The 23774-nt window shown below is 41.5% G+C and overlaps 1 protein-coding gene across 4 annotated transcripts in view; it reads right to left on the bottom strand.

The window, feature by feature from the left end:
* SPAG9 (sperm associated antigen 9) overlaps positions 1-23774 on the bottom strand; it is a 168943-nt gene that overhangs the window by 40246 nt on the left and 104923 nt on the right. For all 4 annotated transcript variants that reach the window (XM_062175018.1, XM_062175017.1, XM_062175015.1 and 1 more), the window contains 5 exons: positions 19742-19863; positions 11312-11369; positions 8307-8459; positions 7788-7839; positions 1441-1571 (listed from right to left, as the gene is read on the bottom strand). In XM_062175018.1, coding sequence (XP_062031002.1) covers positions 1441-1571; positions 7788-7839; positions 8307-8459; positions 11312-11369; positions 19742-19863 — 516 coding nt within the window. The remainder of the gene's footprint in view (positions 1-1440; positions 1572-7787; positions 7840-8306; positions 8460-11311; positions 11370-19741; positions 19864-23774) is intronic.

The following is a 23774-nucleotide window of genomic DNA, read 5'->3' on the forward strand; positions in this document are numbered from 1 at the left end:
TATATTGGAGTTAATTAGACATTTTGAGATCTGATGACTGTGTATAGCCCCTGTCTCTTCTGTTGAGGAACAGTGTTTTTTCTCTCATAGTATTTGTTGAACCCTTTACTTAGTACAGGGTTAATCTTACGATCATTAAGTAAATTAAAAATAGATCTTTGTAAAAATTAGGAGTTGGACCGCCTTGCGGCGCCGGCACACTGGGTTCTAGTCCCGGTTGGGGTGCCGGATTCTATCCTGGTTGCTCCTCTTCCAGGCTAGCTCTCTGCTATGGCCCGGGAAGGCAGTGGAGGATGGCCCAAGTCTTTGGGCCCTGCACCCGCACGGGAGACCAGGAGAAGCACCTGGCTCCTGGCTTTGGATCAGTGTGATGCGCCAGCCGCAGCAGCCATTGGAGGGTGAACCAATGGCAAAAAGGAAGACCTTTCTCTCTGTTTCTCTCTCTCTCTCACTATCCACTCTGCCTGTCCAAAAAAAAAATAAAAAATAAAAAAAAATTAGGAGTTGGATAGGAGAGGGAGGAGGAGGAAGAAAGGCTTGAGTGTGAGTGGGAAGAAGAAAAATGTCACTAGTATACCCTAAGTCTGTATATAATGTACCCCCTAAATTCTATATATATGAAATACATGAAACTTATACAACTTAAATAAAATTTTTTAAAAAGTAAATTAAAAAACACCAGCGATGAAAAGTGGAGCCTGTCTATATACTTTGTTTTTAAAGTATTTAATACCAATTAAACTTAGTATTAACATCCATTAAATCTTGCAGTTAAGAACATACTCCAAGTTTTCTTGCCCAATAAATAAAGATTACAACACTCCCTTCTCAGCAGCTATAGCAGTTACAAGTATAGCAACTACAAAATGTGTTATACACAATACTTCATCCTAGTATGACCTTGGTAAGGGATAAACTATGAGCTCTTTCTAAATTAAAGGAAGGAAGGCTGTTACTGACAACACAACCATTAGTTGGCAGCATTACGTAAGATTTAAGATCCAACTGATTCAAAGACATTAATGAAAAGTATATTTAATAAAAAAGTCAAAGTCAGAAAAAAATCAAGCAAGAGTATTTCACAGGAAGACATTGAGTAAAAAGGTTTTATTTCCCTAGGTTGCCTATAAAATTTTTACCTTTGTTCACACTGCACAAGTAACATCAATTTATATATTCTGAAAAATGACCCTCATTCATTCCTAAGTAATAACAAGGGTTTTGTAGAGGTCACGGGAACATCCTCCAAGATTACATACTGGACCAAAACACCCATTTTTAACATGTTATGTTACTAACTTCAAGTGTGACTTTAGAAAATCTCTCCTAGTAAACACAGAAAAGGGCTTGGACCTTCCAAGGCGAGATGCTGGTTCTGAATGAAGGAATATTCAAACCCATGAAACAAGAGTAGGAAAACACTGGAGTACTTTTACTAACCGAATCATCTCTGTCCATCGAACAGCTTCTTGAAGCTCCATCAACCTCTCTTTATACTGGTTTCTCTCCATAAGAACTCGGGCCATTTCTACTCGAGTAAACCTCTTCCTCTGGGCTGTGGGAATATCACTCTAATGACAGAAAGATGACAGGTCACTCTGGAGCTTATACGCAGAGACATTTTGGTGCTAATCTCAGACTTACATAAAATCTTTAAACTCTTAACCACAATTTGTAATTAATCACTTAAAAAAAAGGTTTTATTCTGTTTCTGAGTATAAATACAAATATTTGAACATATTATAAAATAAACATAAAGAATAATACACAACTTGAACTAAAATTAAAACGTTAACTACATGGATTTAATATGCTCTTTTAAAAAAAAAATATTTATTTATTTGAAAAGCAGAATTACAGAGAGGCAGAGGCAGAGAGAGAGATCTTCCATCTGCTGGTTCACTTCCCAAATGGCTGGAGCTGGGCCAATCTGAGGCCAGGAACCAGGAGCTTTTTCCCGGGTCTTCTATGCAGGTGCAGGAGCCCAAGCACTTGGGCCATCTTTTACTGCTTTCCCCGGACATAGCAGAGAGCTGAATCAGAAGTGGAACAGTCGAAATTCGAACTAGCGACCATATGGGATGCCAGTACTGCAGGTGGCAGCTTTACCCATTAAGCCACAGCACTGGCCCCCTAATATGTTCTTGTAAGTTTCACTTGGAAATGTTGCCCTAACATTATTTTAAATTCATATTCTATAACATTTGTCATTCAGAAAATACCTAGAAGCTTATTTCAAACAAGCTTCACTTCCCTTCAATTTTTTATTTGACAGCCAAAGATAGACAGACACACATACACAGACACACAGGGTTTGGGGGCGGGGAGAAACAGAAAGAGAGAGATCTCCCATCCTCTGTTTCACTTCTCAGATTCCTCTAGTAGCCAGGACTGAGCCAGGGAAGCTGGGAGCTGTGAACACAATACAGAGCTTCCACACAGGTGGGAGAGGCAAAAGTATTTCAGCCATTACCTGCTGCCTCCCAGGGTGCAAATTAGGACAGGAAGCTGGAATTGAGCACACAGCTTGGGACTTGAATCCAGACACTCTGATATAGTATACAGTTGTCCCAAGTGGCATCTTAAATGCTATATCAAATGCTTGTCCCAGAATAATTATCTTAAACTGACAACTCACATATACACCCAAAGTCAGCATAAAGGGATAACAAGGTATCCAACTAAAAATAACAACACTAAATACCAACAGAAATACAACAAGATGGGACCACTGTTTTAACCAGAATTATTCTTAGAATTGGCTGGCGCCGCGGCTCACTAGGCTAATCCTCCGCCTTGCGGCGCCGGCACACCGGGTTCTAGTCCCGGTCGGGGCACCGATCCTGTCCCGGTTGCCCCTCTTCCAGGCCAGCTCTCTGCTGTGGCCAGGGAGTGCAGTGGAGGATGGCCCAAGTGCTTGGGCCCTGCACCCCATGGGAGACCAGGATAAGCACCTGGCTCCTGCCATCGGATCAGCGCGGTGCGCCGGCCGCAGCACGCTACCACAGCGGCCATTGGAGGGTGAACCAACGGCAAAAGGAAGACCTTTCTCTCTGTCTCTCTCTCTCACTGTCCACACTGCCTGTCAAAAAAAAAAAAAAAAAAAAAAAAAAAAAGAATTATTCTTAGAATACAGAATGTTAAGTGGGGCCAGGGTTGTGGTGCAGTGGGTTGTTGTTGCTCACAATGCTGGCATCCCATAGGGGCACTGGTTTGGGTCCTCGCTGCTCCACTTCTGATCCATCTCCTTATAAACATGCCTGGGAAAGTGAAGGAAAATAATCCAAGTGCTTGGGCCCCTGAACCCACATGGGAGACCCAAACAGAATCCAGGCTCTTGGCTTTGGCCTGGCCCAACCCTGGCTATTGCAACCATTTGGGAAGTGACCCAGTGTGGTGGATTGAGAAGGCCATGCCAAGATGGCCACTGGCAAGCCAGCGTCAGTTACTCAGGAATGGCTTCAAAAACCACTTGGCAACAGAGTCTGCCTGGCAACAGGTTGGCCCCTGCACCCACATGGGAGATCCAGAAGAAGCTCCTGGCTCCTGGCTTCAGATCAGCCCAGCTCTAGCCATTGTGGCCATTGGGGGAGTGAACTAGTGGATGAAAGATAATCTCTGTCTCTCCCTCTCTTTCTTTGTCTGTAACTCTGCCTTTCAAATAAATAAATACATACATATTTTATTTAAAAAGATAACAAAGCGGGCTGGCGCCATGGCTCACTTGGTTAATCCTCCACCTGTGGCACCGGCATCCCATATGGGCGCTGGATTCTAGTCCTGGTTGCTTCTCTTCCAGTCCAGCTCTCTGCTGTGGTCTGGGAAAGCAGTGGAGAATGGCCCAAGTGCTTGGGCGCCTGCACCCACATGGGAGACCAGGAGGAAGCACCTGGCTCCTGGCTTCGGATCAGCGTAGTTCCGGCCGTAGCGGCCATTTTGGGCTGAACCAATGGAAGGAAGACCTTTCTGTCTGTCTCTCTCACTGTCTAACTCTGTCAAATAAAAATAAATAAATAAAGCAAATAAATAAATCTTTAAAAAAAAATGAAGAGGGGGCTTGTGCAGTGGCATAGCAGGTAAAGCCTTTGCCTGAAATGCCAGCATCTCATATGGGCATCAGTTTGTGTCCCAGTTCCTCTACTTCCAATCCAGTTCCTGCTAATGGCCTGGGAAAAACAGAGGAAGATGGTCCAAGTGCTTGGGCCGCCATGTGGAAGACACAGATGAAGCTCCTGCCTCTTGGCCTGGCCTAGTGCTAGCCATTGCAGCCATCTGGGGAGTGAAGAAGCAGATGGAAAATCTCTTCTGCCTATCTCTCCCTCTTTCTCTGTAACTCTGACTTTCAAAATAAAGAATATATAAATCTTTAAAAAATACAAAAAAACTAAATTTAAAAAATTTTTAAAAAATAAATAGAAATATGAACAAGGAGGCAGCTGTAAGTCAGCTTCTCTCTGCTGCTAATTTACCTCTCTTCTGGAGAAGAAGATGAGTTTAACTGTAGGACTTTTGCCTAGCTGAATGGAGTAAGCACATTTTGGATCACAACTGAAAAGCTTGGGACAGCAATAGAGAGGCTGGGACTAGCTATCAGCAGTCTTCTTGTCACAGAACTCAGCCTCTCCTTTAACTAAAAGCTAAAGAACAATTAAAAAAGGACCCTGAATTTTCAACATAGCAATTCCACCACTTGATATAAATCCTGGAAAAGCTTTTGCTCCTATAAACCAGGAGACTTATATTACAATTTTGTAACCATAGCATCATTTGTGGTGGTAAAAACCTGAGCACCAGCTAAATATTCTTCATAGGAAAATAGAAAAATTAGACTACTCATATAATTGGATTTTATTTATTTATTTTTATTTATTTATTTATTTGACAGGCAGAGTTAGACAGTGAGAGAGAGACAGAAAGAAAGGTCCTCCTTTTTTCCGCTGGTTCACCCCCCAAGTGGCTGCCACAGCCGGCGCGTTGCGGCCGGTGTGCTGTGCCGATCCAAAGCCAGGAGCCAGGTGCTTCCTCCTGGTCTCCCATGTGGGTCAGGGCCCAAGGACCTGGGCCATCCTCCACTGCACTCCCGGGCCACAGCAGAGAGCTGGCCTGGAAGAGGAGCAACCGGGACAGAATCCAGCACCTTAATTGGATTTTATAACACAGTGAACATGAATAAACTACAGTACTGTAGTAAACAGAGGTGAGTCTCAAAAATACATAGAGTAAAAGAAGTAAGACTCGGGGCTGGCGCTGTGGTGCAGTGGGTTAAAGCCCCAGCCTGCAGCACTGGCATCCCATATGGGTACCAGTTTGAGTCCCGGCTGCTCCACTTCCAATCCAGCTCTCTGCTATGGCCTAGGAAAGCAGTAAAAGATGGCCCAAGTCCTTGGGCCCCTGCACCCGCGTGGGAGACCCAGAAAAAGCTCCTGGTTCCTGGCTTCGGATCAGCTCAGCTCTGGCTGTTGCGGTCATTTGGGAAGTGAACCAGCAGAATGAAAGACCTCTCTCTCTGGCTCTACCTCTCTCTGTAACTCTGTCTTTCAAATAAATAAAATAATTCTTTAAAAAATTATTTAAAAAAAAAAAAAGAAGGAAGTCTCTAAAACTAAACATGGTATGAAACACCAAGACAATGAAAACTAAATCATGTTATAGGAATACATATATATATGTGGTATAGCAGAAGTATTTTTTTAAATTTAGGCAAACAATAAACAGAATCATACAGTCTCTTCTGGAGGGGAGGAGCACAGAGTAATTTCAATGTTTAGTAACATTCTAGTTCTTAGTTTGGGTGGTAGGTTCATAATGTTGATTTTTTTTTTTTTTTTTTTTTGGTTCTCTGACTTGCATATATATTTTTGGTATTCAATATTATATTAAAAACACCAAGAGGACTGGGCATTTGGCCTCGTGGTTAATACACCAGTTAGAACGCCACATCCCATATCGGAGTGCCTGGGTTTGATACGTGCCTCCAGCTCCTGACTCCAGCTGCCTGCTAGCTAATACAGACTCCAGGAGGCGGGGGTGATGGCTCAAATGATGGGGTCCTTGCCACCCAAATGGGAGGCCTAGGTTGAGTTTTGGCTCCTGCTTCGACCTCTGCCCACTTCTGGTCATGTGGATATTCAGTAAGCTACCATCTGTCTGCATCAAAAATATATACATTTTTCAGAAATTTAAAAACAAAGTAACAGTGACTGAAGTGGCACCAAATGATCATTCTGTCTGGGACACACTTGTATCTCAAGTATGACCTTTGACCTGTAAATGCCTGGTATAAGAATGATTCCAAGGGCAGGGGCTATGGCAAAGCAGGTAAAGCCGCCACCTGTAGCATCAGCATCCCACTGGTTCGAGTCCTGGCTGCTCCACTTCCTATCCAGTTCTCTGCTAATGTGCCTGGGATAGAAGATCGATCTCTCTCTTTCTCTCCCTCCCTCCCTCCCTTCTTTTCTGTAACTCTTTCAAATAAATAAATAAATCTTTTTTAAAAAATGATTCTAGCTACCCACAGAATTACCAGTATACCACCAATGTCAGCAAGAAGCTCATTTTTGTTCCTTTGTATTTATGTATATTGGCATCAATGTGAACTAATTAGCTAATTCTGAAATTCTAAACTTTATCTTTTCATGTTAAATATTAAACAATTTTACTATTATACTTTCATATTTCTTTTTTTTAAGATTTATTTTATTATTTATTTGAATGACAGAGAGAGAGGTCTTCCATCTGCTGGTTCACTCCGCAGATGGCTGCAACGGCTGGAGCTGAGCCAATATGAAATCAGGAGCCAGGAGCTCCTTCCAGGTTTCCCACATGAGTGCAGGGGCCGGCCATCCTCCGCTGCTTTCCCAGGCATATTAGCAAGGAGCTGGATTGGAAGTGGAGCAGTCAGGACTTGAACCAGCACCCATATGAGATGCTGGCACTGCAGGCAGGGGCTTTAATCTGCTGCACCACAGCGCCAGCCCCTAAACTTTCATATTTCTAAGTCAAAATTTGATACAAAACAAACAAAAACAAAAGAAGTCCCAAATGCCCCAGCTGACCCTTGAACTTGAACATGCAAACACAGGTTGAACTACAGTGCCACAGCCACAGAGGAAAAATGAGTACACTGCATGTAGAGAGAAAGCTTAGTATCTGAGTATCCTGTGGACACATGAGCTATCACATTCATGACCACAGACACATCAACTGATTTTAAAGTCTTTATAAGGGGTTGGTGTTGTGGCACAGTGGATAAAGCAACCACCTCTAACACTGGGATCCCTTATGGTACTGGTTCCTGTACTGGCTGCTCAACTTCCAATCCAGCTTCCTGCTGATGGCCTGGGAAAATGGGAAAAGCAGTGGAAGACAGTCCAAGTATCTGGGCCCCTGCCAATCATGTGGGAGACCAGAATGAAGCTCCTGGTTCTGGGCTTCAGCTTGGCCCAGCTCTACCCACTGTGGCCATCTGGGGAGTGAACCAGCAGATGGAAGATCTCTCTTTGTCTCTCCTTCTCTCCCTATTAATTCTAACTTTCAAATAAAAAATATATCTTCTAAAAAAAGAACACTGATAGGAATGCAGAGATAGCCAGCATCCAAGCAAGGTAAAATCATAACGTGTGACATGCAAAAACAAAACAAAACATTAAGCATGAAAAGGGCAGGATAATATAATTCTAAATAAATAAATAAATAAAATCTTATAATACTTATCCAAAACTTAATCTGCAAGATTTTTCTCAACTATAAAAATGTGGTAAAGAAAAAGTTCAAAATTGTAAACCTACGTCGTCATCATCTTTTGCTTTTCGCCTTGCATCTTCAGCTTCTGCACGAGCTCTAGAGAAAAACAAAACAAAACAAAAAGTTATTTTAACTGAGTTCATCTATTCAAAAAACAAAAGAGAAAGTCAACAATTTTAACTGTCACTAAAGGATTTGTTCCTTCTTTTGCCAAACAGGGTATCTGACAGCCTTCAATTTGGAGAAACGTTATTTTGGTACTGCTTTCAGAAAACAAACATTAAAGAAAGCTGGGTGAAGGAAAATAATTAATGTTTCTGGTTTCTTCATTATCAAAATGAAGGTGTCTGACTAGCTCTTGTTCTTTCCACATCATTTACAGACACCAGCAATGATAACATCTGAGTGAGAAACTGGTGGAGTGGAGGGGTGTGCTCAGGGCAGAGGCCAGCTCTGGGGCACTCTGCCCTCTCCCAGGTAGCTGCTGGCCCTTCCTACCTGGAGGGGGGCGGGCTCAGCCTCGGGGAGTGCACGCTGGCAGCCACAATGGCTTCAGGACTTACTTCCTAAGCTCCTCCTCCAGCTCCTTGTTCTTCTCCTCCAGCTTCAGCTTGGCTTGCTGCACAGCCTCCAGCTCCCCCTGCAGCACATCCTTCTCACAGGTCAGTTCATCCACTTTTGCTATCAAGTCGTTCTTCACTACATTCAAAGCATTTCTAAGAAACACATATTTCAAGTGCATCGTTACTAATAAATATGTCCTCTTTCAGCTTATTCATTTACAGACTAAATACAATCACAGCTCAATAACTGAATATTTCGACATTCTACCTGATCACTGTTTGTAGATAAAAAGATGCAGAGTGAAGAGCAATATTTTTACCCTTCCCACTGAACTAATGAAAAATGGATAAAACAAAACAGACTGATAATTAATAGTCAGACTATTAAAAAATAGTAGTCATACAACAGATTAGGTTAGTAAGACATGAAAAGATAGTATCCAATCAGTAAAATAAAATTACCATTAATAATTAATGAAAGCAGTCTAAACTGTTTAAAAAATCTGAGGCTGGCACTGTGGCATAACAGGTTAAAGCCATGGCCTGCAGCGTCAGCATCCCATATGGATACTGGTTCAAGTCATGGCTGCTCCACTTCTGATCCAGCTCTCTGCTATAGCCTGGAAAAGCAGTAAAAGATGGCCCAAGTCCTTGGGCCCCTGCACCCACGTGGGAGACCTAGAAGAAGCTCCTGGCACCTGGCTTCAGCCTGGCCCAGCACCGGTTGTTGTGGCCATTTGAGGAGTGAACCAGTGGATGGAAGACCTCTCTCTCCCTCTCTCTCTCTCTCTCTGTCCCTACCTATCTTTGTAACTCTGCCTTTCAAGTAAAATAAATCTTAAAAAAGAAAAAGAAAAAAATTCAAGATGTGCTTCCATTGAGGATAGTGGACATAGGAGCTCACTATAGCTGTATGCTGTCTTGGATACCCAAAGATGCTACAAAGTTGCTCTGACACAGCAAATTGACAAAGGGACAAACACTGCTTTTCAAATGACTGAGGACCAGTCCCACTAAACAAGACTTCAGTGTGCTTAAGGGCCTAAGTGTCCCAAATTGTACCCAAGAATGTGCAACTACAGAGGAAAGCTCTGTGGCAATTACAGACCAAAACATGTGTGTAGAGGGGCAGGTACTGTGGTGCAGATTAAGCCATTGCTTGGGATGCCCGGATCCCATATCAGAGCGACTGGGATCAAGTCCTGCCTCTATCTTCTGATCCAGCTTCCAGCTAATGTGCGTGGGAGGCAGCAGAGGATGACCCAAGAACTTGAGTCCTTGTCACCCATATGGGAGATGCAGATGAGTTCCTGTCTCCTGGCTTCAGCCTGGCCCAGCCCTGGTTGTTGCAGGCATTTGGGGAGTGAACCAGTGGATGGAAGATCTGTCTTTCTCTCTCTCGGTCATTTTTCCTTTCAAATAAGTAAATTTAAATTTTATCTATATTTTATATATATTTTAAACTCCAGGAGAAGAGCTAAGAAAGCAGACAGATCTGCTGGTGGGAGTGGGTTGGGGGGGGGGGGGCGGAAGATGGGAGCATGGAAAGCAAGAAAGCATATGAAGAGCTGGTGCAGCGCCGGCATTCCATATGGGTGCCAGTTCTAGTCCTGGCTGCTCTTCTTCCAATCCAGTTCTCTGCTGTAGCCTGGAAAAGCAGCAAAAGATGGTACAAGCACCTGGGTCCCTGACCCACATGGGAGACCCAGAATAAGCTCCTGGCTCCTAGCTTCAGATCCAGCTCCAGCCGTTGTAATCATCTGGGGAGTGAACCAGCGGATGGAAGACCTTTCTGTCTCTCCCTCTCTCTGTAACTCTTTCAAATAAATAGATAAAATCTTTAAAAAAACATATGACACAATTAGAATATTAAAATCACAGGGGCAGGCATTTGACCTAATGGTCACAATCATATCCCAAACTGGAGTGCCTGGGTTTGATTCCCAGCTCCAGCCTCAGCTTCCTGCCAATGCAGAACCTGAGAGGCAACAAGTGATAGCTCAAGTAATTGGGTCCTTGCATCTATATGGGAGACCTGGACTGAGTTCCCAGCCCCAGGCTCCAACCCCAGACCCAGCACCTAGGCTGTTGCAGGTATTTGGGGAGTGAATTAACACATGGAAACTGTCTCTTCATAGAGGAATGAAACTTATTCATCAGGGCCATGCAGGTCCCACTACCTATTTCTGTGTGTGTGCATGTGTGTGTATATCTGTAGAGAAGGGGAACTGCATTAATTCTATGTCAAATTGATGAAGTGTATTGATTTGGACAAAAAGAAAGTCTGGTATCTTTTGTTCCTTGTTAAAATTTTGTATACACAGGGGCCGGTGCTGTGGCATGGTAGGCTAAGCCTCTGCCTGTGGCACCGGCATCCCATATGGGCGGCGGTTCATGTCCCCACTGCTCCTCTTCCGATAGAGTTCTCTGGTATGGGAAGAGAGTGAAGATGGCCCAAGTGCTTGGGCCCCTGCACTTGTGTGGGAGACCTGGAAAAAGCTCATGGCTCCTGGCTTCAGATTGGCCTGGCTCTGGCTGTTCAGTCATTTGGGGAGTGAACCAAAAGGTACAAAACCTTTCTTTCTGTCTCTCCCTCTCTTTTTCTGTAACTCTACCTCTCAAATAAATACTTTTTGAAAAGATTTATTTATTTATTTGAAAAGCAGAGTTACAGAGAGGCAGAGGCAGAGGCAGAGACAGAGAGAGAGAAGTCTTCCATCTGCTGGTTCGCTCCCTAAATGGCTGCAATAGCTGGGGCCGGGTCGATCCAAAGCCAGGAGCCAGGAGCTTCTTCTAGGTCTCTCACATGAGTGTAGGGGCCCAAGGCCTTGGGCCATCTTCTACCGCTTTCCCAGGCCATAGTAGAGATTGGAAGTGGAGCAGCTGGGACTCGAGCCGGTGCCTACATGGGATGCTGTCATTGCAGGTGGTTGCTTTACCTGCTACACTACAGTGCTGGCCTGTAAATAAAATCTTTAAAACAATTTTTTGTGGTATATACTTACTTGGTTTCCAAAAGTTGTGTATTTTCTAATATAAGATTCTCAACTTCACGACCCATTCCTATCAAAAGAAAAATGATAAAAGACTTTGAAGATAAATATCAAAAATTATATATATTTATACCAGAGTAAGTTATAGTCACAAATTTCAATTTATAAATTTTACCTGTCATTTAGTAAATACCATAATTTTGTCTGCTATCTCATTTGACATATATAGTTACATGGATTATAAAATATAAAACAGTTATTCATCACAAAATAAAGTGAGAGGCTTTTTGGCCAATTCTTTATATCTGTTAGTTTAGATTCATTTCTCATAGATAATATTCCAAAAGGATCAAGACTTCTTTGCTAAATATTCTAACAAGTAGCATTACTCGGGGAAACAATTAGGTCTTATTATAGAGTTCAGGCAGAAAAAAGGCCAAAGACAGAACCCCCAAGGCAGATGAAACCTTACCAAAGAAATTATGGTCTTAAAGCCCATGCATTCCATGTAAAGCAAAAACAAAGAACAAGAAACGTTTCATGTAAGAAACAGCATGAAAATAGATTATTAATCTATAAAGTTTTATGCATGATATGAAAAAACATCTGGAATCACAATGTTATGATTTAATGTATAATGATGTGCAAAAGACAGAAATAAAGATGACTCTATTCATAAGGATGCTCTCTGATATATCTAAAAAATACTATTTTTTTTCTCACAACAAAACTGAATTAGACTGAAAACCCCAAATCAATACCACAAAATTTTTGCAAAGTTCCTTCTATTAAATGATAATATTCAGCTATCACTTTATAGAACTGTGCTTAATATTTTTTAATGAGTACTTTAAGATAGGCACATTCAATGCAAAAACCCAGTGTAGAGGTCTTTAGGGAGAAGAAAGCTATTTAATTTGTTTCTCATAAGAAACTGAAGAATTGAAATATTACAGGACATTGATCAAAACACAAAACAAAAGAACTCCCACTATTAACTTGTCTCAAAAATTGTGGCACTATTGGTGGAGAACCACATCTAGTGGAAGACGTAACACAGCCCAGGTCATCACCTAGGTAAACAGGAAGGAAATATTTCTAAAGAAGATTACATAAGGCCAAAGAGTCAATACATCTATTTGTTTAAAAAAGAAAAAGTGGGACCAGCATTGTGGTGCAGTATCCCATATGGGTGTCAGTTATGAGTCCTGACTGCTCCACTTCTGATCTAGCTCCCTGCTAATACACCTAGAAAAGCAGTAGAAGGAGATCAGCTGGGTAGTCAGCTCCTAGCTACCCATGTGGGAGAAGAGGAAGGAGTTCCAGGATCCTGGCTTCAGTCTAGCTCAGACCCAGCTGCATTTCCACATCTGGGGGAAGTGAACTAGTGCATGAACGATTCTCTCTTTCTCTGTATATATATGTGTGTGTGTGTGCACACACACACAAATATCATATTGCTTTTCAAAGAGAACGTAATGCTACAAAGTACTTTTAAATTACTTAAAACAAAATAAGGGGTTGGTGTGGTGGCACAGTAGGTTAAGCCTCTGCTTGTAGTAACGGAGTCCCATATAGGCACCAGTGCATGTCCCAGTGGCTCCTCTTTAGATCCAGCTCTCTGCTATGGCCTGGAAAAGCAGTAGAAGATGGCCCAAGTGCTTGGGCCCTTGTACCCATGTGGGAGACCCAGATTAAGCTCCTGGCTCCTGGCTTCGAATTGGCCCAACTCCAGCAGTTGCAGCAATTTGGGGTGTGAAACAGTGGATGGAGGATCTCTCTGTCTCTTCCTCTATCTGTAGCTCTGCCTCTCAAATAAATAAATAAATCTTTAAAAAAAAAAAAAAAAGCAACCTAGAAATGCTAAAAAGTTCGTGCTTACACATGGACTCATACTCTGTATTTTTTTGCGAATATTCCAAAAAACCAGGTCATTTCTACCAGAAAGAACTAAATATCAAAGATAGTAGCTTATTTAATCATCCATCCATCCATCTATCCTCTAGAAACTGAAAAAAGTCACAATATACAAATTTCCAAATTCCAAATTCCACAATGATTTTTTGCAAGACATCTGTTTTAAACATTATGTTAACTCTCTAATAAAACTATAGAGATGAAAGAAATAGAGATTGGACTAGGTGAAAACAGTCTGTGTAATAACTGCTTGCTATGAACTCTTCAAGCATTGAGATACGCATAAAAGCTGAATGTATATATTCAGAGCAAAAAAAATAAAGCTGAGCAGAAATAAATGATGATAAAGCACTAGATGAGAACGGCAGCCAAGAACACCTAGCTTAAAAAGCAATGCTATTAAAGTATTTAAAAGCATACACACCAGAATATTCCCCTGGGTAAGCAGCCCAAGAGAAAAATGAATGAGAATCTCAATTAAATTGTTTTCAGAAAACAAGAACTAAAACATTTATTTTAAAATGAGAAGGTGACAAAGGAACTGAAATGATTCAGAGAACCCATTAACTAAACAAACTGTAAATCTTACAAATAGGGAAAAAATGAAATATGTACTATAGGAGAAATGTATTATATAATAAAGTTTCTAAAGTGTACTTAAATCTACACATTCTCAACGTACAGTACTCTTAAAATATAGTGGATAAATTTAATATATGATAAACAGGATAATCCAAAATTTTCATTTTGACATATATCAACAAAAACTTAGTATACCTGTTAAGAATACAACTCAAATGACTGTATCTCTATTCAAGACTTAAACTAAGCATAAACTTAGGTCTAATATATTTGGAAATTTTATTAAAAGCAATCAAAAAAAGCAATCTTGCAGTTTTAAAATAAACCTTAGAAGTCTTATCAAATTTTAGTGGTGAATCTCAAGCCTGGTCCACAGGTGGGCTCCAGAGTTTTCTGGTAATCGTTTGCGAATGTACGTACCATTTTCGCTACTTCTGTGTATGTATTTTTCTGGAAAGGATTTTTAATCTCAGAAGATGAGGAATCACAGATTTAGAGTTGAAACAAAACTGCTAGAATTTTTTTGTGGGGCCAGTGTTGTGGCATAGTGGGTAAAGCCACCATCTGTGATGCTGGTATCCTATATGGGCACCAGTTCATGTCCCTGCTGCTCCACTTCTCATTCAGCTCCCTGCTAATAGCCTGGGGAAAGCAGAGGAAAATGGTCCAAGTGTCTGGGCCCCTAGCACCCATGTAAGAGTCCCAGATGAAGCTCCTGGCTTTGGCCCGGTGCAGCCCTGGCTGTTGTGGCCTCCTGGGGAGTAAAACAGTGGATGGAAGAGCTTTCCAACTTTTTCAAAATAAATAAATAAATAAATCTTTAAAAAAAGAGAGAGAGAGAGAGAGAGAACCATCTTGTAATCCCATTCACTTAGTTGCTGTGCTAAGTGCTACAGATGTAACAGTCAGCAAAAGACAGTTGTTCCGATCACTTTGAGTTTCTGGTCTATTCAGAAAAAGGTACATTAAAAATGACAGTAAATTATGAAGAATGGCATAATAAAAGGCAGTGTGTTATAGGAATACATTTTTGGGATAAGTAAGCTTTAATAAGGGGATCATGGCAGAATTCCTGGAAGAAAATGCTATTCAAGCAGAGAAAATAAAGATAAATATGAACGTTCATTAAGGCGAGGCAACAAACAAGCAGCGTTGATTGGCTGTGCGGGGACACGTGAGAGGTTTAGGGTGGACAACTGAGCAGACGGTGAGGCTATTCATTCCCTGAAACAGCACATGTTGGTGCAAGAGTACCCTTGGGGCAGGGCAAGGAAGATGATGAGCTTTAGGGACAGCAAAGGAAATCACCTTAGGGGTGTATAGTAGGCAGTTTAGGACTCAGAAAAGATTGGGGAAATTAAACTTAGGGTAATTGTTAGCCACGAAAGCCAAGAGATTAGAAGAGCAAATATGATTTCCCAAACACAGAACAAGCTAAGAACAGGAACACTGATACTGGAAAGGTGAACAGAGGAAGCAGGTCCTGTTAAGACAACTGGACAGAAATCATCAGAAGCAGAAAAGGATGCAGGCAAGTCTGATGTCACAGAAACCCAGCAAAGGCAGTGTTTAAGACAAACGCTAGAGAGAAGTCACATGAAAACCTCAGAGGAACCACTGGTTACAGAACAAGAAGGATGTAAGGTGAGTGTGGGGAAGAATACCAGGTTATAGCAGGATGGGGAAGAAGGAGGGATTGGGGAAGTCTTGCCGAATTTACGTAGCCACGCTTTCAAGAAGTCTCTTTTGTTCACTGATATATCATATCACAAGTATCTAGAACAACGCTTGACACAAACAATCCACAGACACGGGAGGAGAGTGAGTAGTAGGTAGCAGGGGGTGAAGATACTGGGTCAGAGGCAGGCACTATTTTTAAATGCTTAAATGACAATAGGAAGAAGTTTAGTAGAGATAATGAAGTTAAAAACACATCAGATAATCAAGAGAAAGAAAATCTCAAGAGTAGAATGCAGTCATGGGAAGTAATTGCCTACAGTGAAGGGAGAAAAAGGTCACTGAAAATAACAAAGTCACCAGATGAAACACCAACCACGATAAAGGACAGCTGCTGAGGATACCTGCCATAAATTATTAAAATCAGAAAAAAGTAACCTAAATATGAATCTATATATGATTGTAAGAAATTTACATCTTAGAAAAGAATTTATGATAATACAGTAATTATTTTAAATGAATGATAAATTATAGAAGTGGCCTGTATACTTAATAGTTAACCCAAAAGAAATTAGAGAACCCTGGGGAACAATTTTGTTAGCTTAACTACAATTTCACTTAGCATTACCTCAATTGCCATCATTGAAATGCACAGAAGAAAAGCTAAGGAACAAATACACTCCTTAGAAATTTCATGTATTACCTTTGGCCAAAAGTATTCACGTAGGGATAAGTTACTAAGGGTTATACATTAAGACAATCTAATCTATAACATTCTAGAGGTAAATATGTCAATATCTGAAAAATGCAAAAGAGGGGTTACAGTCTATTTCTGTTTTTAATTTTTTAAAGTTTTATTTATTTGAGAGGCAGAGACAGAGGTTTTTTCAAGGTTGCTAGCCCCAATCTTTCTTTTCTTATAAAGAATTAAATTAGCACTGAAAAATAATTGTAGTCCTTTAAGTCAAGAATTTTCTAAAAGAATATTAAGCATAATAACTAATTTAAAGACAGAACCTGACGCCTCAGCTTCTTTTCTATACTGAAGACAAGACACAGACTCTGGGCAGGGGGGTGTTTGGCCCCAGTTACAATGCCCACATCCCACACCATGGTGCTTCTAGCTCACTACTCAACTCTGGCTTTGGCTCATGACTTGCTTCTTGCTAACAAGACACTGGGAGGCATCAGTAATGGCCCAAGTAGTTGGATTCAGGCCATCCATCTGGGAGACCTAGATTGAGTTCCCAGCTTCAGTCCAGTGCAGTCCAGCTCTAGCCACTGCAGGCATCTTGGGGGAGGGAGATGTGAATCAGTAGTTGGGAGCTCTCTGTGTGTGTCTCTCAAATAAAATTGGAAAGACACACACACACACACACGCACACACAGAGCTTTATTCTGGTTAACAGAGTCAGCATGCAGAAATCTGGGGGGATTATGCATACTGGTTTTGATGGTGGTTACAGAACCATTGCCTTTTTCAAAACTCAAAAATCTATACACAGAAAAAGAGTGAACTATATGTGTATGTAAATTGTAATTAATACTTTTGGCAACTGCCTTTCAATTCTGTCAGTTTCTTAAATAAAACCAATCAAACCTTAAAAACTTTTCTTGCAGAATTTGATGTTAAGTAAAATTACAGCATATAAAAAAATGGAACATTCTTGAAGTAGGCATTTATCACAGTGGTTAAGACTTCTGAATCCCACATTGGAGCGCCCAGGTTCAATTCCCAGTTCCATCTCCCTCCTGACTCCAGCTTCCTGGACACCCTGGGAAGCAGTGATGATAGTAATGGCTCAAGTAACTGGGTTCCTGCTACATGAGAGATCTGGATGGAATTCCTGGCACTGGCTCTAGCCTCAGTGGCTGAGAGCATATGGGGAACAACCCAGTGGATGGAAGCTCTCCCTGGCTGGCTGGCTCTTTTGTTCTCAAATAAAAAAATTTAAAAAAAATAATGAAATATTACCTAAGAATTAATTATTCCTAGCCCTCCTTCAGAAATATAATTCATCCAATTCCTTCCACTGTTTCATTGAGATATTAATGGTAGAAGTCTGTCTGTATCTGGGTAGGGACAGTTCTATTTACATACTTTCAACCTCTCTTACTAGATTGACATTTAGATAGAACTTGTGTATCCTTTAAGAAATACATCACAGGGACCAGCACTGTGGTGCAGTAGGTTAATCCTCTGCCTGCGGTGCCATATGGGCGCTAGTTCTAGTCCTGGCTGTTCCTCTTCTGATCCAGTTCTCAGCTATGGCCTGGGAAAGCAGTAGAAAATGGCCCAAGTGCTTGGGGCCTTGCACTAGTGTGGGAGACCTGGAGAAAGCTCCTGATTCCTGGCTCCAGATTGGCCCAGCTCTGGCAACTGCAGCCATTTGGAGAGTGAACCAGCAAATGGAAGACTTTCTCTCTCTCCCTCTCATTGTTTGTAACTCTACCTCTCAAATCAATAAATAAAATCTTTAAAAAAATACGTCACAATGTCAAGAACATAACTGGCAATCAATAAATTCAACATAAATTAATGCAAGCAATGTCATTCCACTCTAGAGAACAGCATCTTTTGAAAACAGTATGGTTTGTATTATAATTACACTGATGTAAAACTTTTGTGTAGCCTAGTATCTATTACAAAGGTACAGGTTTTTAAATCTCTACGGTTCTCAATTTGTATACGGTCTTAAATTTATAAGAAAGGTACACCAGGAGCCGGCGCTGTGGTACAGCAGATTAAGCTGCCACGTGAGTGCCAGCATCCCATATGGGCGCCTGTTCAAGTCCTGGTTGCTCCACTTCTGATCCAGCTTTCCACTAATGCACCTGGGAAAACAGCACAAGATGGCCCAAGTCCTTGGGACCCTGAACCCATGTGGGAGACTCAGAAGATGCTCCTGGCTTCAGCCTGGCCCAGTCCTGGCTGTTGCAGCCTTCAGGGATTTTAGGGAGTCAACCAGCAGATGTAAGATTGATTCCTCTCTCTCTCTAATTCTGACTTTCAATTAAGTAGATAAATAAATCTTAAAAAGAAAAGTACTCCAAAGCTAAGTCACATGAATCAGAATCATGTGATTACTGCTGGAAAGAACTTCAGAGATCACTTAGAGCAGTGGTTAGCAAACTTATTCTAATGAAGGGCCAGACAGTAAATCATTTGGGCTTTGCAGGCCATATGATCTCTGACGTAAATTGTTCAACTCTGTGTTGGGAAAAGAAACCAGACAAGTAAGCAAATGGGGGAGGCTGTGTTCCACTAAAACTTTATTTACAGGGGCCATCACTGTGGCGTAGTGGGTAAAGCTGCAGCCTGCGGTGCCGGCATCCCATATGGGTACCAGTTTGAGTCTTGGCTACTCCACTTCCGATCCAGCTCTCCGTTATGGCCTGGGAAAGCAGTGGAAGATGGCCCAAGTCCTTGGGCCCCTGCACCCATGTGGGAGACCCAGAAGAAGCTCCTGGGGCTCCTGGCTTTGGATCTGCACAGCTCGGGCCATTGTGGCCATCTGGGGAGTGAACCAATGGGTGGAAGACCTCTCTTTCTCTCCCTCTCTCTTCCTCTCTCCCTCTCTCTCTCTGCTTCTCCTTCTCTCTCTGTAACTCTCATTTCAAATAAATAATCTTTTTTAAAAAAGACAAAAAAACTTTATTTACAAATAAGAAGTCAGGTGAATTTGGTTCACAGCTGCAGCTGGTAGACTTCTGAACTAGAGTCTAACTCCTTCATTTAACACACAGAAACTAAGGTCCATAAAGATTATTTGTCAAAGGTCACCAGGTAAGTAGTAGAAGAGCCAAATCGTGTCTTCTTTTCAGACCATGTGTGCTCCAACACCACAAGCTTTAAAGTGATCACATTTCCCACAGAGCTAAAATACAATGCTTATAAAAGCTCTGAGAAATCAAGTGTTATAGATTTCTAACTAAAGTCCACAGAATTTAATAAAAACACTTTAAAGCAAGGAACTATCCATCCATACATACAACTACACCCTACCCCCAATTACTTATCACTGTGTTCCTTGTGAGCAGTACCTGTTCTCAGAATACAGAGGAATTCAATACATTGTATTAGCACAGATGTTTTCATTTAAAATTTTCATGATCTCAAAGGACATGTTTTCAATAATTACCTAAAAGTACACTTACCCCACCCCATGGGGCAGCTGAGGACATTCTAAAGTAATTGACTATTAACTCTATTAAACAATATATTATTAATACCAGTATCATATTTCTTCAGATGAGCCATCATACCTAGTAAGTCTGCACCTTCATCCACATCTCCAATTAGGCCGGAGCCAGCTGAAGACAGTTCTTCAAAGAGAGATTCAGTATTGCGATCAAAAGCTTTGTTCTCTATGCCTTTGGTGGGAGTGCTATGCAATAAAAAGAATGAAACTGAATCAACACATTACAAAGACTTTTTGGACAGTGCAAGATGTACATAATGGACAAAGCTGGGTAGAAATTTCTTACCTATAAATTACATTTCCTACAAAATATACTTTTCTAAGATTTCTCAGAAATTCCCACTAAGCTCCACAGATAAATAGTAACAAAATACAGACATATTTTTCTTGTAAGATCTGAACAAACATAACAATAAAGGCTGCTACTCTGTGCTGTACCAGGCACTGGTCTAAGTGCTTCACAGAAACTATACCCAGTCCTTGCTACTAACTACTCTACAATTACTATTTTTTTAAGGATTTATTTACTTATTTGAAAGGCAGAGCCACAGAAAGGCAGAGGCAGAGAGGTCTTCCATCTGCTGATTCACTCCCCAAATGGCTGCAACGGCCAGAGCTGGGCTGATCCGAAGTCAGGAGCTTCCTCTGGGTCTCCCTGGCGGACACAGGGGCCCAAGGATTTGGGCCATCCTCAACGGCTCTTCCAGGCCACAGCAGAAAGTTGGATCAGAAGTGGAGCAGCCAGGACTCGAACCAGCACCCATATGTGACACCAGCGCTGCAGGCTTACCCACTAAGCCACGGCACCAGCCCCCCAGAAAATTAGATGTTGCTATTATCCCGGTTTTAGAGAGGAGGGAACTAAGAGGTTAAGGAATTGGCCAAGATCATTTGGGACAGAAGGAGGCAGGACTGAAATCCAGTCAGTATCAGTTTCAATATTACCTACTTAGGGCTGGCATTGTGGCGTAGCGGGTTAAGCTGCTGCATACAATGCTGGCATCCCAGCATTGTATCTCTCTTTCCTCTTTCTGTAACTCTGCCTTTCAAATAAATAAATAAATCTTTTTAAAAAATGATATTAACTACCATGTTATATGTTGTCTGGTATAAATAATATGGCTTTAAATTTTTTCTTTTAAGGACAATTTGACAGTATCTACTAAAATTGACTGCAAAAAATTACACCCCCCAAAATCCTACAAAATTCATGACCATACAAGAAGGCAATTAATTACGTATGGAAAAGATGGTCAGAGTAGCATTTTTTTTTTAAGATTTTATTGAGGCAGGTGCTGTGGCACAGCGGGTTAAAGCCCTGGCCTGAAGTGCTGGCATCTACTGCTCCTCTTCCAAACCAGCTCTCTGCTATGACCTGGGACAGCAGTAGAAGACGGCACAAGTCCTTGGGCCCCTGCACTCACGTGGGAGACCTGGAAGAAGCTCCGGGCTTCGGATCGGCCATTGTGGCCATCTGAGAAATGAAATATTGGATGGAAGACCTCTCTCTGTCTCCACCTCTCTAACTCTTTCAAATAAATAAATAAAATAAATCTTAAAAAATTATTTATTTATTTGAGAGGTAGAGTTACAATGAGAGGAAAAGACAGAAAGAAATGTCTTCCTTCTACCAGTTCACTCCCCAAATCGCCACAACGGCCAGAGCTGCACAGATCTGAAGCCAGGAACCAGGAGCTTCCTCTGGGTCTCCCGTGTGGGTGCAGGGGCCCAAGCACTTGGGTAATCTTCTGCTTTCCCAGGCCACAGTAGAAAGCTGGATTGGAAGAGGAGCAGCCGGGACTAAAACCGGTGCCCATATGGGATGCCGGCATTGCAGGCGGAGGAATAACCCACTGCACCACAGCACCGGAACCCCAGAGTAGCATTTTTACAGTGGGAAAAAGCTGAAATGGCCAAATTGGTTAAAAAACAAAAATGCTTTAGATTCTTTTCGGTTAGGAACATTAAAATAGAGCTTCATAAATCTTGTAAAAACCCCTACACAATGGCTTCTTCTTTTAAAAAGTTGCAAAACAGGGACCAGTGCTGTGGCGCAGTAAGTTAAAGCCCTGGCCTGCAGGACCAGAATTCCACAGGGTCACTGGTTCAAGTCTCAGCTGCTACACTTCCCATCCAGCTTCCCGCTAATATGCCTGGGGAAGTAGTGGAGGATGGCCGAAGCCCTTGGGACCCTGTACCCACGTGGGAGACCTGGAAGAAGCCCATGGCTCCTGGCTTCAGATGGGCTCAGCTCCAGCCGTTGTGGCCATTTGGGGAGTGAATCAGCAGATGGAAGACACTTCTCTCTCTCTCTAACTCTTTCAAATTAAAAAAAAAAAATCTTTAAAAAAAAGTTGCAAAACACTATATATGTAAGCCTTTTTGTGCACAGGTAAGAAAGAGAAATGTATATGCTTATGTTTTAATGCTACATTAATAGAAATACTGTACAGGATTACTGCACAGTTAAATATGGTAGACTCAACATGGTCATTTATCATCTAATAATTAAGAAAGTTAGCTAAAATGACAATCAAGAGATTAAAATGGTATTCACTCTGAAGGACAAAGGAACAGAAAAAGAAACTACAGCAGATGAAATATGAACAGAACTCTGAAGGATGGAAATTAGAAGCTGATGAACAGACCTAACAAAGCTGAAACCCAAACCTCTGGGAGCTAAGCAGGGATCGGTTTGCAGCCAGAACCCCAGAAATGCCTCTGGTTCTCACAGGAACCAGCAACTGTGGATACGAGCAGAGAAAGGGAAAGACAACAGAGGGTGGGATACAGGACTGCACAACAGTGACCCATCCTCCAGAACAGCGAGACCTCCCTCCTCTCAGCAAAGCTCCCTGAAAAACCATAAGCCAAGTTTAAAAGTTCCAGGCAGAAAACCAGAGAGTCAGCATTGTATACTTAATTATGAGCAACACAGCCACAGAGCACCAGACGTTTAAAGAAGGCTTCTATTATAAAAGAAAGAACCCAAAACAAAGGCAATGTGAAAGAGTCACTAGGGGCAAGAAGGGACAATGCAAGCAGCAAAGGCAACAAGAAAAACAAACAAAAAACCTAGTTTTCCTCAGAATATGTTGCATCCAAAAAAGAGCAGGATAGTTCAACAAAAAGAAAACAGAAAAACAATAAGGGTTCAAAGAAATCTGTCAGAAATTAGACTTAAATTAGAAGACAGAGAAAAGAGGGGAAGGGAATAAAATCATGATATTCAGTGTCTACCTCAGAGGTGTTCCAGAATGAGAGAGGCAGAAACAGAGTAACAGAGATACAAATTTTCAGATAAAAGGATTTGCTCCTCCTGGATGAGGCATATCATCATGAATTAAAAAGAAAAAAAAAAAAAAACACCCAAACAGGGATAAAGTGCAGATCCCAAGAGCTTCCAGAAAATGTACACAAAGAAGCAAGAATATAAATGGCACCACCCTGAACTCAACATGACAATAAAGCAATGTCTTCACAAATCTGAAGGAAAACGAAATGTTTTCCAACCTATAATTCTGTATCAACCCAAATGGTCAAGCATGGCTTCATATCTTCAAGAGGCATTTGTCATATTCTAGTTCTCAAGAAATACTTCTTAGGCACATTTTGCCCAGAAAACTAGTAGGAGTATGCTTGTCAATCAAGAGCACAAGTCAAAAAACAAGATGATATGGATCCAGGAGAAAGGTGAAGAGAATTCCCAGGATGACAGTGATGGCATATTCCAGACCCAGACTGAAGAATGGGAACAAAGACTGTAAGACAAACTGCTCCAGAAAACAGACAAGCTCTATGTTGGCTTATATTGAACAAAGGCTGAAGGTGAATGAGCTAGAGGCAGGTCTACAAAAACCTAAAGGAAACAAAGTAACAAAACCACCCTTTCTAGTTCCAGAGAACAAAAAGTTGTAAAAGGAAATGTAATTAATAGTATATTCTGTATCTAAGGTGATTAATAGCTTATTAACAGTTATGTAGACACTAAAAATCAGTTTAACCAAAACTGAGGTATAATTATACTGGGAGGATAAAAGGAAGGATGGTGGTTTGTGTAGTCACACCCTCAATTATCTTCTGCCACTGGGGGTCAA

Source organism: Lepus europaeus, chromosome 18, assembly GCF_033115175.1.
Source record: "Lepus europaeus isolate LE1 chromosome 18, mLepTim1.pri, whole genome shotgun sequence".
Lineage (NCBI taxonomy): Eukaryota > Metazoa > Chordata > Mammalia > Lagomorpha > Leporidae > Lepus > Lepus europaeus.